The sequence below is a fragment of the Phoenix dactylifera genome, unplaced genomic scaffold (genome assembly GCF_009389715.1).
Source record: "Phoenix dactylifera cultivar Barhee BC4 unplaced genomic scaffold, palm_55x_up_171113_PBpolish2nd_filt_p 000046F, whole genome shotgun sequence".
In the NCBI taxonomy this organism is placed as follows: Eukaryota; Viridiplantae; Streptophyta; class Magnoliopsida; order Arecales; family Arecaceae; genus Phoenix; species Phoenix dactylifera.
The window spans coordinates 754,032-769,992 of record NW_024067669.1 but is presented as its reverse complement, the minus strand read 5'-3'; the positions used below and the strand labels follow the sequence as shown (position 1 = coordinate 769,992).

Here is a 15,961-nt window from a genome sequence, read left to right as displayed (position 1 = left end):
GCTACCCCCCCGACTTCCGTCCGTCAAAAGAAATTGCTCTTCTTTCTCGTCCCCCTCGCTCTCTCCCTTCGCTCCCTTCTCTCGTCCGTTCGCCGCCGCCCCTCTCCGTTCCCCATCTCCGCCGCCGCCCCTCTCCGTTCCCCATCTACGCCGCCGCCTGTTGCAACGCCCGAGAAATCCTCCCCCCTTTCCCGACCGAATCTCTCCTTTGTCTTCTCTTTTGCTTTGGGATCTATCGGTAGATGTCGTAGATCTGCCCTCAATCGCGTCTGGAAGGGGGCCTTTGAGATCCAATCTCTGAAAGGCCCCTGGATCTGGGCTGTCTCATCCCTGATCTGAACTGCATTGTTGGGAGTCTTTCGCGATAGATCGGATCGATTCTGGTACGGCTTCAGGAGGGCTATGAGGTACATCTTTGAAGCCAACTTGGGCCTTAGTTATGTTGGACCAAGAGATTTGGGGAATTCTGGTGTTGTTGTCCCTCTTTGTTGTGTTTGTTGATGACCAATTTGATTTTTCTGTGGAGGATGCCCGTGTTCTTTCCTCATTCGATTTGTTTTCGTGAATATTTTCGCTTCAAAGTTGATAAATTTTAATATTTCCTCTCGTCTATAGTACATGGAACGTGATATCAATAACTGCAATTCCAAGATGCATATTGGGCTAGCTAATTTTGCCGGTTGGCGCCCCACTCTTCAGCTCGTTCTCAAAATACAAAAAAGAAAGAAAGAAAGATGCAAACAACAATGCATCAAGTATTCATAATCCTCAAATCAACAAAACAATATTTTCTTGCATTAAATAATTGGTGAGTAACACATATATAGTATATGTGTGGGATAGATTGCCACATATTTTTATTGAAGAGCAGTGATATGTTAATGGAATTATTGGCGAGTATATTACATAATGTCATCTATTGAATAGACATAGAGTAGACAATTGTTCAAAAGTGTAGTGACAAAGCTCGGGTTATGTGCCAACAGTATGGTGAAATTTTTTGAGAATTTGGATACATGTCAGATATTAAACTAGGAAACTACTATACGTTATACTTGGATGTATATTATAGTACAGAAGAAGAGGTACTTATTTGATATACAAGGTTATAACTCTTAGTTTTACTTGATATTTCTTGGAAGCTATGACAGTCAAAATTCATGTGTTCTGTTATCAGGTACGCTTAAACTGTCATTAGGATAAATAGAATCATGTTATCACCTGGAGGCTGGAACATGGGGTGTCTCTAATTTTTTGTAACTTTAATTGTCGTAAACTAGTTGGCTTCCTAGTCTACTATTTATTTGATTGCCCAATGTTTGAAGTATGACTCCAACCGGCCTTAAGTCAGCAGGTTGCAATCCCTTTCCACGTGTGACTAGGTGGGGTCTGAGGTTTGAACCTGGGTGGTGGTATCCCCATCCTGAAAAATAGTTTGATGATCATACATATCTTGCTAATCTTTTGATTATTTTTTTCAATTTTATAACATTAAATATTGTGTAGGGTACTTGCAGATGCACAATGACATGAAGTAGAAATGCTAATAACAAGGTATGCTGAACCGGTCTGGTTCGGCCTTAAAAAATGGTTCCATCCAGTACGGCCAGGAACCAGTGCGAACCTGTCGGTTCGCACTGGTTCGCTATGGGCAGCGCGCCCGTGTGCTATGCAAACTAGTTCGGCACCGGTCCGAATCGGTCCGGTAGGCAACCGGTACGCCTACCAGTATCGGTTCAGCATATCTTGGCTAATAATATATGAAGTACAGTTAGCTAACTAAACTCTATTTCTATATAGACTATTTTTAGTCTTAATCTAGAAATGACATCTTTTGAGGTCTAAAATACTGTTACATTATATTAGCATCTTTAGATTTCAGACGATGTTTGAAAACACTGCAAAAGTTTGTTGGCACCAGCCAATAAAAGTATTGAATTCGACAAATATACTTTGAACCATGGCAAGTAAGATAGCTAGAAAAATACTTTGACTATAGTAATCCACCCAGCCTATTGCAAATAGTCTGAATTGCTAGGTTGATATCTATTGGGATAATCTTAATTAATTAGGACTTGGAACACCCATTCAAGAATGCTGACATGCTCCATCTATATCTGTCAATTCTTCTGCTTGTTATTTACTGTAATTATAAGAACCTAGGTTCAATTATGTTTACAGATTGATTAGGTTCATCAACAATAATTTTAGCATGCCATCCTGCTTTCAGGTCCTAATATGTGGTGACCAAACTCATTTTTGAACCTTGTATGCTGAGCTACATCTATGATTGGAGTTCCTTTACCTGTCTCTAATAGCCCTATTATTCGTCGAGCTAGCAGCAAACCTGTTTTCTCTGACCAAGGTAGATGAATACTGTAGTGCAAATCACCACTAGTTTCTTGACACTCTTTTTTTTTCTTTCTTTCTTTGGGAGGTAACTAGACATATTTGCACTTTTGCAGCCACTTAATTTTTTTTGTGTGCTTCAGGATCTAGTGAATTGGGGAGCAATGACGACGAAGGCTTGCTGTTTCCGGCAGAGGTAAATGAGATGAAGGGAGGAAGTTTACCAATGCACAGTGCTGCAATAATGCCATCACCAGTCCTTTTATGGAGATTCAAGGTCATTCCTTTATTATGTAACATATCTTGATATTTAGTTCTTCCAATTATGTTGCTTAAGTTTTCTGGGAAATACCTTTAGCTGCCTTTTCAATGAATTTCATCATTCTATCAGTCGATAAAATAATTTTATGGATGGCTAAGATTCCATCAACAACATCTGAACCCAACAAGTATGATGCACATAACTAGTTTAAGATGAATCCATATTTGATGGACAGCTACGATTTCCATTTTTTTCCGTCAACTGTTAGAAATTTGATGGAAAAATGTAATCCCATGAATCATTATAGTGCCTGATGTTTTTTATTTACATGAGCTAAAAACTGCATTCTCACTAATAATTTGAACGTCGCTAAGAAGTTAACTTGTGAATTGAGACCAAAAGATTCAGAGGGTTATGATGATTCCCTATTCATTTAACTTGGTATTTATCAGTTAAGATAAAGAATTATTTGTATGAAGAATCAATCATTTTAATGGACAAATTCAGTGCTGCTTGAGTTTAGTGGATTTTAATTACATTCGGTTATTTTGATACTCTGACTAGAAGAAATCTAATGACTGACACTTCCCATTGATGTAAGCTGGGCGATCTTTGGATCATAACTGAGTTTTGTGCTGTGTTGTGCCGTGTCTAAGTGTCAATAGGTGCTGACATTCTAGGATCCTTAAAGATTCAAATGTCAATTTCTTCATGAATTTTGAGAAGAAAAATCAGTTCAAACCATGGAGAAAGATAAAATCACATGAGTCAACTTGTGGAGATGCAAGGGATTAATTCTAGTGGAATCATGAATCAAAAGTTGCATGAGCCCATCTGGGTAAATTGTTAGGTGAGAAAGGTTAAGCTGTCTAATCAGACTTGGAGAGTTTTGGAGAGGAAGGAATGTATCGAGGATGAAAAAATTAACCTGCCAGCATATGAATTCATGTTCCATTTGGTTTCAATGCAAATGAGCAGGGAGGTGTAATCATCAGAAGTCGAAACAGTTATGCCACTTTTTTCTGTTTCTGGTCCTTGCATTAGAGCAAAACCATCATCTATCTTGTTTCCAGCTGGAAGCATGGAAGGAATTTTGTGGTTTTTCTTTTCTTTTTTGGAATTATAGAAGAGTGGTCGTAGAGTTAAACAAAAGTGATGCAGAAGGAAAAGGAGAGGTTTTCTCATAAGCATAGGTTTGCTCCATTGTTGTAGGATTGTAGTACAGTCATCCAGCTATCAAAATTGAAATGGTGAGATTTTTTATGAAATGGTCCAAATAAAGAACAACCATGAGATGATCATATACTGCCACACTGTAGAAGGATATAAATAAAATTTCTTTTTTAAGAGTGTATACATATAAATGCAACGTTGTTCCCCCACTCCCAAACGCTGCCCAAAAAGAAGAGGGAAAATGAAAGGAAGCAATATGGAATGACTAAATAAATGGCATCCACGTAATGGAACAAAATTAATCATTTGGAATTATGTCTAGAAGGATCACTTTATCAGTTGAGACCATGTTGCGTAGCTTGAAATATATTCCCTTCAAATTGGTTAATAAAAGTATGGGAGCCTTGAAATATACATGCATGGTGTGACAATATTTCGTGAGGAGGATGCTTGTGAATGTTTTATTGCAACTTTCTTTGATTATGAAGCTACAGTCATTACGATTGGAAACATTGCTGCATTTATTATTCATTTGTATAATTTATTGCTGCTTCATTCCTCGACTTCAAGTGTCTGATGTCCATTGTAAATACTGTAGGACTATTAAATGAATGGCTTTTGGTTGCCACCAGGGAACTGATCATCCATTTATGCTGACCTTATTCCTCAAAGTTGTGGGTTCAGACAAAATTGTCAATAAAATAGAAGTAATTTTTTTATTCAGACAAGGGAATTTTATTAAACTTTGAATAGCTACCCAAGTATTATTTACTATTGTGCCTTTTGTAGAAGTAATTTTTTTATTCAGACAAGGGAATTTTACTAAACTTTGAATAGTTACCTAAGTATTATTTACTATTGTGCCTTTTGGTATGGGCACCACATGGGCAAGGAAACATATGAGACACCAGCTGAAGATATACAAATGATACACTATAGTGTGATAGTGAACAATTTTTGTAACTCTCAGCTACTTTTGTTATGTGGCATATACACATATTTGAGTCAAACAAGAACTTTTGAGTCTGATGCAGCATTTTAAGTCACTAAAGAAACTGTTGTTGTTGAAGATAAGATACTACTAATAAGTAAACGAACTTTAAGTAGCTTTGACTAAATTTAGATGCTGTTTGGCCTTGTGCGAAGCCATATCATATTATACATTGGCATATTGGTGCGGTAGCCCATTCGTTGGGTAGCTATGATTTAACACTTTGATATGGGTTGGTATCAATATGAACTCCTGTATAATGTCAGCAACCCTGTAATATGATGCTTATCATGTGGCACAGTTTGATACGTACAATAGTTAATTCCTGATACTTCCCTACAAGATTCAGTATACAAATATGTTCTTGAGCAACAGTCAGGCCTTGCAACAAATCCCTAGTTAATTCAAAGTCTTGGTTGAGTGAATGATAAGATCGGTTACGGAAATCTAGTATAAGAATGGAATGTTTTACTTATTTTTTTTCGTTTTTAAATATAGATTTGGTTATACCATTATGTCTGATGACCATATAACTATAGCCTTCAAGCTTTGAGCCAACTATCTGTGGTCGACTTTATAAATCATCATTTGCTAGGCTACCTCTGATGCCATTTCAAGATGCTAAAGCATTCGTGAGTAACGAGCTTGGATTGATTTCATAGTTGATGTGCCTGTTACGAATATCTGCCAAACCAATATCAATCTGCTATCTTTTCCATCTAAGGCTTGCGACTGGCATTGTTGCTGCTGCTACACATGATTATGTCTAAAAATATGTTATAATAGTAATATCTTGTTTGAGGAGCAATCCTATAGTGTCTGAAAAAAGACTTATCTCAGCTGAAGAAGGCAATACTTCTTAAAAATCAAGCAAACTAGGACAAATTGAAACTAAATGTGCATCCTTAGTTAAAGGATTTTGACATCACAATTAGAAATGCAATTTGTTGATTGTCATATTAATCAAGTATTTTATGTGAGATTCATGAGGCCTAGGAATTACACACTTGCATAGCGGACTTATCCATATCGCATCTACTTTTAAGGTTCAGAGTAACTTGCAGTGCTAGTACATGATATCAGAATGTTTCCTAAAGAAGATGTCCCTTATTCTTCCCACTATGAGAAATTTTTTTTCAGTCATGTGAGTTACTTCAGTTAAGGATGTAGGTGGTCTTTAGGCTGATTAGAGGATGCATGATTATTATATTATTACTAATTTTCTGTTTAGTGCGCCTAAGCTGCAAAAATCAGGGAAACGTTTGCTTGAAAATAGTAAACTGTGATATCTGATTAACAGAAGTTCACGAACTTTATTCATCATAGTTCTGACAGTTGCAGGGGTTGCTTTCTCAACAAAATTGGAAATCAAAAATATAAGTTATATTTCCACAAGAGAAATTTAATTTGAGATAATTATTTATCTAGTGCCCAGGAAATTATATCTTGATTGAGGAGCAATCTTATAGTGTCTAATAAGACTTATCCCAGCTGAAGAAGGCAATATGTCTTGTAAACCAAGAAAACTAGGACAAATCGAAACTAAATGTGCATTCTTAGTTAAAGAATATTGATCACACAATTAAGAATGCACTTTGTTGATTATCATATTACCAAGTATTTTACATAAGATTGATTAGCGGAGGAATCCGCACATTTGCATAATGGACTTAATCAAAGGAATGTGAAACTGACCCGAACCACCCAATTTGGGGCGTACTGACCCGAACCGGTGCGGTACTAGGCTGAATTATTTGTTGGTTTGGTAAGGGGCCCGAGCTGCCCAATTCTGCTCAAATCGTAGTGGTTTGGGTTAATTTGGCCCCTTATTGACCTTAATAATAGAGGAGAAGGCTTCTCGTGGTCTTCGCCTCTCTTGTCTTGAAATAGGGAGTGGGTCTTGCGAGGAAAATTCAATGAAGAGGGCTCTTGTGTGATTTTGAGCTTGAATCCAAGCCAAATTAGGTATAACCCATTCTCTTCATTCTTCTCATTTTTTTATTTTATATCTAAAATAGGTAGAAAATTGGTAAAATCAGGAAAAATCATGCCAATTTTTTTTGTAGTATCCCTGGTAGGATTCTACATTAATCTCAATTAAAATTAAATTTTTAGGTATTTTGCTACTTGGAATGTATATATAGCACATGACCCTTAATTGGGGTATTAAACCTAATACAAAATCATGCTAGGAACCAGTAACAAGGAAACATGTTAGCGAGGATGAGACTTGGCACAATGATAAGATTGCTCCATCGTGACCTAAATATCATTGGTTCAAAACATGAAAACAACCTCTCTAGGGATAAGGCTGCACACAATTGACCGTTCCTAGATCCCACAATAGTAAAAACCTCGTGCATCTGGCCATCCTTTTTTAATAAAAAAATATGCTAGAATTATTCAACTACACTCCCCACCCCCGGCCCCAGGGTTAAAAATTTAGTATTGTCTTTAATGAAAAATTTATAGAAAAATCAGGTGACAAACTTGCAATGCTAATGCATGATATCAGAATGCCTCCTAATGGAGAATGACTCTATGTTTTTGCCACTGTGAGAAACTTTATTTTTAAGTCATCTGAGTTACTTCAATTAAGCATGTAGGTGATCTTAGGCTGATCAGGTGATGCATGATTATTATATCATTATTAGTTTTCTGTTTAGTGCACTTAAACTGCAAAAATCAGGGAGAAATTTGCTTGAAAAGACTAACTAAATGTTGTCTGATTAACAGACATCCAAGAAGTTGATTCATCATAATTTCGATGGTTGTAAGAGTGGCTTTCTCAATGAAATTGGAACTAACATATAAGTTATATTTTCACAAGGCCAGATTTTCTTTTCAGATAATTATTAATTAAGTGCCCAAGAATCTATGTTGTACTTTGAGACCATTATCACTTTACCTGTATGTTGGTGATCCTTATATCTTCTTCTTCATTCTTCAACTGCTCTAATATTTTTCTTTCAAAAGAACCATACTTGGGAGTGTGAGAGTACTGCATAGATAACTTTCAAGCATATAATTTATGTGCACCTAACTAAATAGTATTTTTCAGGTATTATTGTTTCTTGTATGGGGTATCAGCTGTTGCAAGGTCAGTTCGATTATAATTTTTATTGTTAATGTATAGGTTTAGAAATCATATTTAAAAGGACTATAAAGAATTTCAGGCTTTTAAATTGTATTATTTCGTTATTTTTTTTGGTTGCAGATTGGTTGGGACTCTGTAATGAGAATGAGTGCTGATCTTCGGGATTTATTTCTTTATGAGGCTTTTTTGTATTATAATCCTCTTCTTCTTGTGGTGAGCATTCATCTAGTGAAGACATTTCTATCTTCTTAAAATTTGAGATTGATGTGTTAAATTCTTGCTCCTCGTGTTGCCTATCTTATTTATATTTCTAACATTACAGACATTGATGGTTTGGCTTTGGGGAGTTAACCTATGGGTTTTTGCTCAGTCGTCAGTGAACTATGCAAAAGTATTTGATCTTGATCATACCCATCTTACATACCGGGAGATAAGGAAGGTATGACTATTTTATTCTGGCATCTTAATTTGCACAGATTTTCACCATATTATTCTGTCTTTTTCACTAGAAAAAGTGCTTCTGCTAGAGGCTATATTAACTAGACGTTTAAAATTTCAAATATTATCCTACAGATTTTGTCTGTCAACTTTTTTGGACAAAAATACACTTACCTTAGTTCTAAAACATATCCTATTCCCAAAAGATGAAGAAATTGAAAAATGCAAAAAAAAAAAATCAAAATGTATTGGGAAAAAAATGCAACTATCACAATATATTAGGAGAGAAGATGCAATCAACTAATCACAATCAGTTGCTTGTTTGTTTCAAATTATTTTATCTTTGTTTTATATTCAGATTTATACCAGTTTCTAAATTCTGCTTTCATATAATATAAATTCATCAAAAATTTAAAATAAAATAATTAATAATAAAAATTGTCTGTAATATGGTATATTTATTATTTTCTCTAAGATGTGCATTGTTTATTGAGGATACATTACATTATATGTGAACTCTTCTAATTTATTCTTGCTTTGTAAAATTTGAAAAAGGATTTTTCCTCACTCCATTAAAAGATGTTCTTCTTTCCATATCATGTGCATTTTTACAAGTGTTGAAAACACACCATAATAATACAGGAGTATTTTGGGTGAAATTTAGGAGCATTGTGGATAGCATTGATTTTTGTATACATATTTGAGGTTGCCAATAAAAATGATTTAGGTTGATGCTGCTCGAGAACTAGCTTTACAGGTAATTTGAGTGGAATTCAAAATGATCAGATATTGAGCTAGGGACTGCTTTTGCTATTAAATCTTTTATCATGCTAGTCGCTTGAGATGATTTTAAATTCATTTTACATCTAAAACTGGAAATGAATTTATTTCTAGATTGATTGAAGAAATGATTTATGTCTTTGTTTGGCATTTTGATTGATACGCATTTGATGCTAAATGATTATTGTGGGATGTTTTGAACAGTGTGCCACTTGGATGACCATCATAGTGCCCACAAGCATGACAGCTTATCTTTATCTCTACTCACATGGAGAAGTGTCATTGGCCGCATCACAACCAGTTTAGTTTCAGTTTCACTCTTATTGATAACTGATGACTGTAAATCTTGTCTATCTCATAACATAATTTCTTTTTTAATTGTCTAAGTTTTTGTTTGTTTATCTGTATTTTTTGAAATGTTGTTGCTCTTTGCTTCTGATATTCGTCTTTCATGGTTTGAACTGTGGAGTTTACAAAGTGTATCAGCCATCATTTTTAAACTGTGGAGTTGATCTCTGATTCATAAGCTGCTAATATACTTGGTTTATTCACAATTTCTTTACAATCTCTAGTATTACCTTCCAGAATATTCTAATTTTACTAAAGAATATAGTAATGAAAGTTATCGCATCTTTTTGTGATAGTAGTCATAATGCACATGCAATTGCACGTTACTACTGAATATTTTAGATGCAAGATAAATTTTAAAAAGATTTTAACATGGATCAGATGCTATCATGCTTGTCTTTCTCATGAAATTGTTTAAGATTTATTTGTTATATTACATTCTCATTCTAAATAAACTGTAGTTTGACATGACCAACAAATCACTATGAATTTAGATTTTGGAGGATGTGGACTCTCATTATGCATAGGATCATGGAATGTCGAACTTAAGGAAAGTTTCTTCCTTAAACTCTTTCTCAAGAGTCCAGCAATGCTAGAATTCCTTCTTATAAAAATTTGTTATAGTTTAAATCTGTGATGGAAAGATCTAATTAAGATTATAGTGGGAATTGAAAAGTGGGAAATATAGTCGCTTCTAAAATATAGATCTGTGGTCTATCAGCTGTCTTAACATGTTACAGCATTGCATGTCATCACATTGTTACATACTTTGGAGACGAACTTTGCCTGCATGGGGAAAATTTAATGTATGGCATATTTTTAGAATTCAAAAAGGTTTGTAGTAAAAAAAATCTTGAAAAGGCAATCATTTTCTTGGAATGTTCTGAACTGTTATAGAAGTTTTATGTGAGTAAATTTATAAACTTATATGAAGCTTAATCATTCCTATGAGTTTGTTCTCACTTCTAATTTTGATTTAAATATCAAAGTCACCTGCTCGTAAGTTATTTAACTAATTTGGTGCCTTCCTGCCTGCAACTGGTCTTCAAGGTTTTGTGTGGGCCCCCTCAGGTCCATGGTGAACTAGGTCAGAAATTGGTACCAACTCAGGGTGTTGACATCTGGTTTTGAGAGTTGGTCAAAAAATTTTCTCAAACTTTTATGGATCATAACTTAATATACAATATCAACCCCATATAGATTGGATAAAACTTGTTGGCATTGCTATACAGGAATAACTGCTAGAGCATTTTAAGTTTCTTATTATATGAAGATTATTTGTTTAATTGACTTAAACAGAGGTCTTGGTTAGTGTTAATTGCTTGTTGTTTCATTGATGCTTTGATTTGCTATTTTGTTTAAAAAAGTATCAATCTGAGTTGCTTAAAACAAGGAGACTAATGTGAACCACTTATTTCTGCCTGCTGCTAGTAATCATTTAATTCGGTAACTATTCTGCATCTAGAAGTTATTACTGTAATATTTGCTAGTTCATATTATGATAATCTGTTGAATTGGCAAAACATTCATGTATCCATGTCAAATGATCAAACTTTTTTATGCCATTCAGCATTCGATTGATATTTGCATTTATTTTCTCTTTATTTGGTTCACTTTTTAACGAAAATTTGTACATACAGCCTGAACAGCACTCATCTATATCATGGACAGTTATAACTAAAGTAAAACACCTTTCAATTTCATTTCCTTATCATCAATCAATAATCCATCAGTTTATTCTACTGGACACTCATACTGTTATATTCTAAATTCAGGAAAAGGCTTAATTAGATTGTTTGTTCCTTCATTTGTCCATATTTCTGTTGGTACTTGGGCATTACTGCAATACTGCTACATATATATGAAAATTCTCATATTGTTTTTCCTCCCTTTCTTCTCAAGTATGTCCTACTTCTTTTGTTGGAGGTCCTACCTTAAGGTTTTATTCCATCACATGCTGTGCTACTATTGGATGAGAAGGTGTATTTTATAATAATTTTTGCAATAAGACAATTTACTGATGATTTACCTCTATCTGGTTATAAGCTGGTTCATTACAAGATATTATCACTCTGTGATAGGATATACTGCAACATGCATGAGATTTCTTTGCAACCCTCTAGTAATTGATCTTTATGGCTTCAGCCAAAAGCTGAATCTGTATGATTCTTGTACCTCATGTCTAAAATGCCTTTAAACACACTTCATAATTCATGCTGCAAACTAGAAGTTGTCTTAAATGTTTTATGTCATAGTAATATAGCCTATGCATTATTTTTTATTTATAGTTTCCTTTAGGTAGCGGAAATATTTTATTTGTCTTGTGTGCTGTTCATGTACATGTGTAACCTATACAAGGAAAGTTGTCCTAGTTTGCATGGCATTTCTCATGTTACACCTCTGATGATGTATGAAGGCAAGATATGACAAATGTACTTGTGTTTTTCTTCTTTAACTATTATATTGGACAGAAATATCTCTAAACTCTTAGTTTTACTTGCAGGTTATCCTATATGCTGTTGCACTGATGCTTCTCATATTTCCATTTGATATTTTTTACCTATCATCTCGCTACTACTTGTTAAGGACACTTTGGCGCATATTACTTCCATTACAGGCAAGTGTTTTAGATTGTTGTTTTAGAACAACTTGTGTAGCAGACTTTGGCTTATAAGATATCCCTAGCTGGGAAGTTTTGAACATGATTAGGCTTTAAATTTTAATCACTTCGTGTTTAATTATCCAGTGAACCTGTAGAGGCAAAATAATATGCTAGTTTACTCTTTCTGTTACAAAGTTGGAAGGAAAAAGGCCATGGAGGTTGCTTTTGTGAACTCCACCTATTTTTGAAGAACATATTCTGCAAATTGTTTTCTTGATCATAATCTTATTTATATGCAACCTTCTAACTCAAAAGAAAAAGAATAAATAGGTCAGATTGTTTAAAAAATTTAATTTTGGACAATAACATGGTACCCTTTGAATTTTACAATCATGTATTGAAGATTATGGCTCTAGATTGTCATGATTGATGAGAGAAACTGGATGAAACTTTGTTAGTTTGCTTAAAAGCATCTATGCTGTTCCTTCAAGAAGCCTTTATAATTGAACTATGCTTTTACATCTACAACTTCATTACTCCTTGTTCAATGCAGGCGATCACATTTTCTGATTTTTTCCTGGCTGATATTTTAACATCAATGTCAAAGGTATGTCCTCTGGCAGATTGCATCATTACAATTCATTCCTTTTATATGAAAAGAGATGACAATAATGTGAATGATCCATCTAATTACAAATCTCAATCACCTTTTGTAAGTCACATACTGACTTTTCCCTGGTTACTCTAAGAAGAATTATTCCATCAAACTCCTCTCTACTTTAAGGGGTGCCCCCCATCTTTATGTTTGAATTTGATACCAACGTCAGACACTATCTCCATTTTTCGTGTCATAAGAACCTCACACATGCCCTACACATGCCTATATATTGCCTTCATGGAGTTTAGATTTTAATTCCTATGATATTTTCTAGCCTCCAGGACTGCTGCTCCCCGCAAAAGAGCAAGCTTATCTTGAAAAGTTTGCAACGTATAAATTGTCTTATCACTTATGAGCTATAATTTGTTATTTCCGAAATTGGAGGAGCCAAATCTACTGAGCTGATGTGCTGAAGATGAATTTATTTGTTGTCAGTGCAATTATTGGTACTGCTTGTAATTATTCATTTCTTTCAGGTGTTTTCGGATTTGGAGCGTTCAGTTTGTCGGATGGTTAACCGACAGGTTAGCATAGAAATACTACATTGATCTCTCTGCTAAAAAACACTTAAAGCCAAGTATTTCCATAATTATTTGCCTTAGTTTTTGGGCAATTTTGATTATCTTTTTGCTGCAGTTTTTGAGTCTTCTTCCTAGTGAAATATTACAGACATGAACGTTATTAACCCTCAAATTGCACTGGCCTGGACCTCACTTTCCATACTCAATCTTTGACGTTGCATGCATTTTCTTTTTGATCTTCCCAGTAATAAATTTTTCACTCATTGGTGCTTTTTCAGGTTGCAACAATTGCTTGGTTTGAGGCTGATTCTATATGTGGAAGCCACTCCGTTGCTATTCCTTTAGTGCTTGTCTTCCCATATTTGTGTCGTTTTTTCCAATGTCTGCGTCAGTACAAGGACACTAAAGAAAAGACATCCCTTTTAAATGGTAAATTTTAGCATAGACGACTTTCACTTATTTTGGCTAAGATCTATTTCTCTTAGCATAGAATGCTTTCTCTTGTTTTAAGTAAGATTTAGTTTCTATGAACATTATTTATGGCAATTATGACTGTCTACGACCCATGAGAATGAATAGTGTTTGATATCATATGTTGATTAGCTGCTCTGCAGGTCGCATATCATTAGAATATAATTAGACGATAATCTGTTTTACATGTTTAATAAGAGGTCGCATAGGATTTCTTAATTATGGAATCTAGGATCACCAATATGTGTCTGTCATTTGATTTTCTGATATCATTCAATTATTCATCTGATTCTAAGTATGTGTATCCTATGTTTGTTATTTTACATGAATGGGGAACTATCTAGAAAATTATTGGATTTTATTTTATGTGAATACTGGCTCTAGACCCGGCACTTAACCAATGGTGGATTGATAAGTTGCCCTCACGACTAAAGATCTGGACCAGAAATGTGATTAACTAGGCATAGAAATGCCTTCTATTTTTACACTTGCAAAATGAAACGGACATTGAGTAATAGTACCAATTGTGTGTTATACTTCATCCATATTGGATGAATTTGGTTGGGTTTTTTCTAAGCAGACAAATTCCTATCGAGTTACATTAATGCAAATGCTCAAAATAGTGGTCGCTTCATCTCAAAATGCTCGAGTTTGGCCATTGTAACTTGATGTTATCTACACAAATAAGTATTTTTCCAATGCAGGTCTTTTGCTTCAATGTCGTTCAATACATTTTGTAATCATTCTTGATCTAACCGATATGTCTTTAAATGATTTTTTTGATATTTGGCCAATTTTTTGCCTTTTGTTTTATCTTTTTTTTTGCCTCTTGATTCCTTTTACTAACATGCTTCTTAAAGCAGATTCTTTAAACTTTGACCTTAGCCAAGTGATTTTGGATGTTGTAAAGAGGTCATGAGGTGGAGATGTTAGTTGAGGTGAAAGATGAAAATTTTGAATCTTGAAGGGATAAATATAATGAAGGGAAGGATACTCTCAAGTCAATTCTGTAGTCAAGGTCAAAATTGGAGGCCTTAGAATTGTCTTTATGAACTCACGAATGTCTAAGCCTTGTATATTTAGATCCTGTTAATATCATGTACTTGCTTTGTAGTAGGTTCAGCAGCATACGAGATTGTCTTCTTTTCTCTTATGTTGATTGCTGAAGCAGCATCACTTGTTGGATGGTTTTACTACTTTCTCCCTTAGTTTTGCTGGTTTGAGATCAGTCTATTCTACTTTGTTGCCTTTTCAATAATAAAGTAAGAATTATTTTGTTTAATTTTACAGCTTTAAAATACTCGACTGCAGTCCCAGTAATATTTCTTTCAGCCCTCAAGTATCATGTCTTCCCTGACAAGTGGACCAATTTTTATCGCCCTCTTTGGCTTCTCTCCAGTGTCATAAATTCATTGTACTCATTCTATTGGGATGTTGCCCGTGATTGGGATTTGAGGTATGTCAAAAAAAAAAATTTACTTTCCCCTTATTTTTCATCGCAGACAATTTTTTCGTTGTTGCTAGTAAGTCATAGATTCTTATATTTTAAATCCCTTCATGGTTGCAGCGTCTTTACCAGAATTTTCAAGTTCAAAAATCCGCATCTTTGCACAAACCTTCTATATGGGCGGATATGGGTATTTATCTATATATGCAGATCAACAAAATTTTCCATTGTTTGTGTATCTGAGTACTTCCATCAGTAAAAATAAAATGATGCTTGTGGAATTGCAGGTGTTCTATTGGGTGATAGGAAGCAACTTAATTCTTCGATGCACCTGGACCTACAAACTTTCTGCACATCTTCGGCACAACTATCTGACTGTCTTCACGATAGCAGCTCTGGAGATAATGCGGCGGTTTCAGTGGATTTTCTTTCGTGTAGAGAATGAATGGAACAAGATGACGGCCAGGCAAAGTATCGAACTCTCCACTGAGAATATCCCAAAAGAGGAAGACAGACTGCTCGGTCCCGCCGGCCATAACGTATAGAGAAAGGCGTTTTCAAATATATATTTTTTTATACCATTTTTTAAAAAAATTTAAAACAAAAAACCTTTTTGTTCTCATGATTCTCCATTTTTATTTTGGTAGCTAATTTCATGTATCTTTCCTAAAATCTCTTCCTTTTGTTTTTTTAATTGGAGAATCGACAGGCCCATCTATATAAGGTAGATGCCATTTAGCAATTGCTTGAGTTATTGGTATTGTTTCACATGAGAGCATATTATATCTGTGCGAATATGGCTTGGCCCAAATTAGGCTTGTCCA

At 34.7% G+C, this 15,961-nt stretch overlaps 1 protein-coding gene across 2 annotated transcripts; it reads left to right on the top strand.

Moving 5' to 3' along the window:
• On the top strand, positions 1-15,910 carry LOC103710129 (SPX and EXS domain-containing protein 1-like). 2 transcript variants are annotated; one of them, XM_008795746.4, is made up of 14 exons: positions 1-407; positions 2,231-2,365; positions 2,493-2,626; positions 7,837-7,875; positions 7,993-8,085; positions 8,195-8,311; positions 9,295-9,390; positions 11,942-12,055; positions 12,594-12,647; positions 13,175-13,222; positions 13,498-13,648; positions 14,981-15,146; positions 15,258-15,327; positions 15,425-15,910. In XM_008795746.4, exons 2-14 carry the CDS (start codon positions 2,287-2,289, stop codon positions 15,680-15,682), a joined length of 1,419 nt encoding a protein of 472 aa, XP_008793968.2. In that variant the 5' UTR covers positions 1-407; positions 2,231-2,286; the 3' UTR covers positions 15,683-15,910. The 2 variants fall into 2 exon arrangements, with proteins under 2 accessions (XP_008793968.2, XP_008793969.2); XM_008795747.4 differs by lacking the exon at positions 2,231-2,365 and having other exon boundaries at positions 2-407.
• Positions 15,911-15,961: the final 51 nt, after the last annotated feature.

Excerpts from the sequence above, each read along its gene's own strand:
- LOC103710129 (XM_008795746.4), top strand. The coding sequence starts at position 2,287 with ATGATTGGAGTTCCTTTACCTGTCTCTAATAGCCCTATTATTCGTCGA. Across the intron at positions 12,056-12,593 it reads GCATATTACTTCCATTACAG|GCGATCACATTTTCTGATTT; the intron begins GCAAGTGTTTTA and ends TGTTCAATGCAG. Across the intron at positions 13,223-13,497 it reads GTCGGATGGTTAACCGACAG|GTTGCAACAATTGCTTGGTT; the intron begins GTTAGCATAGAA and ends GTGCTTTTTCAG.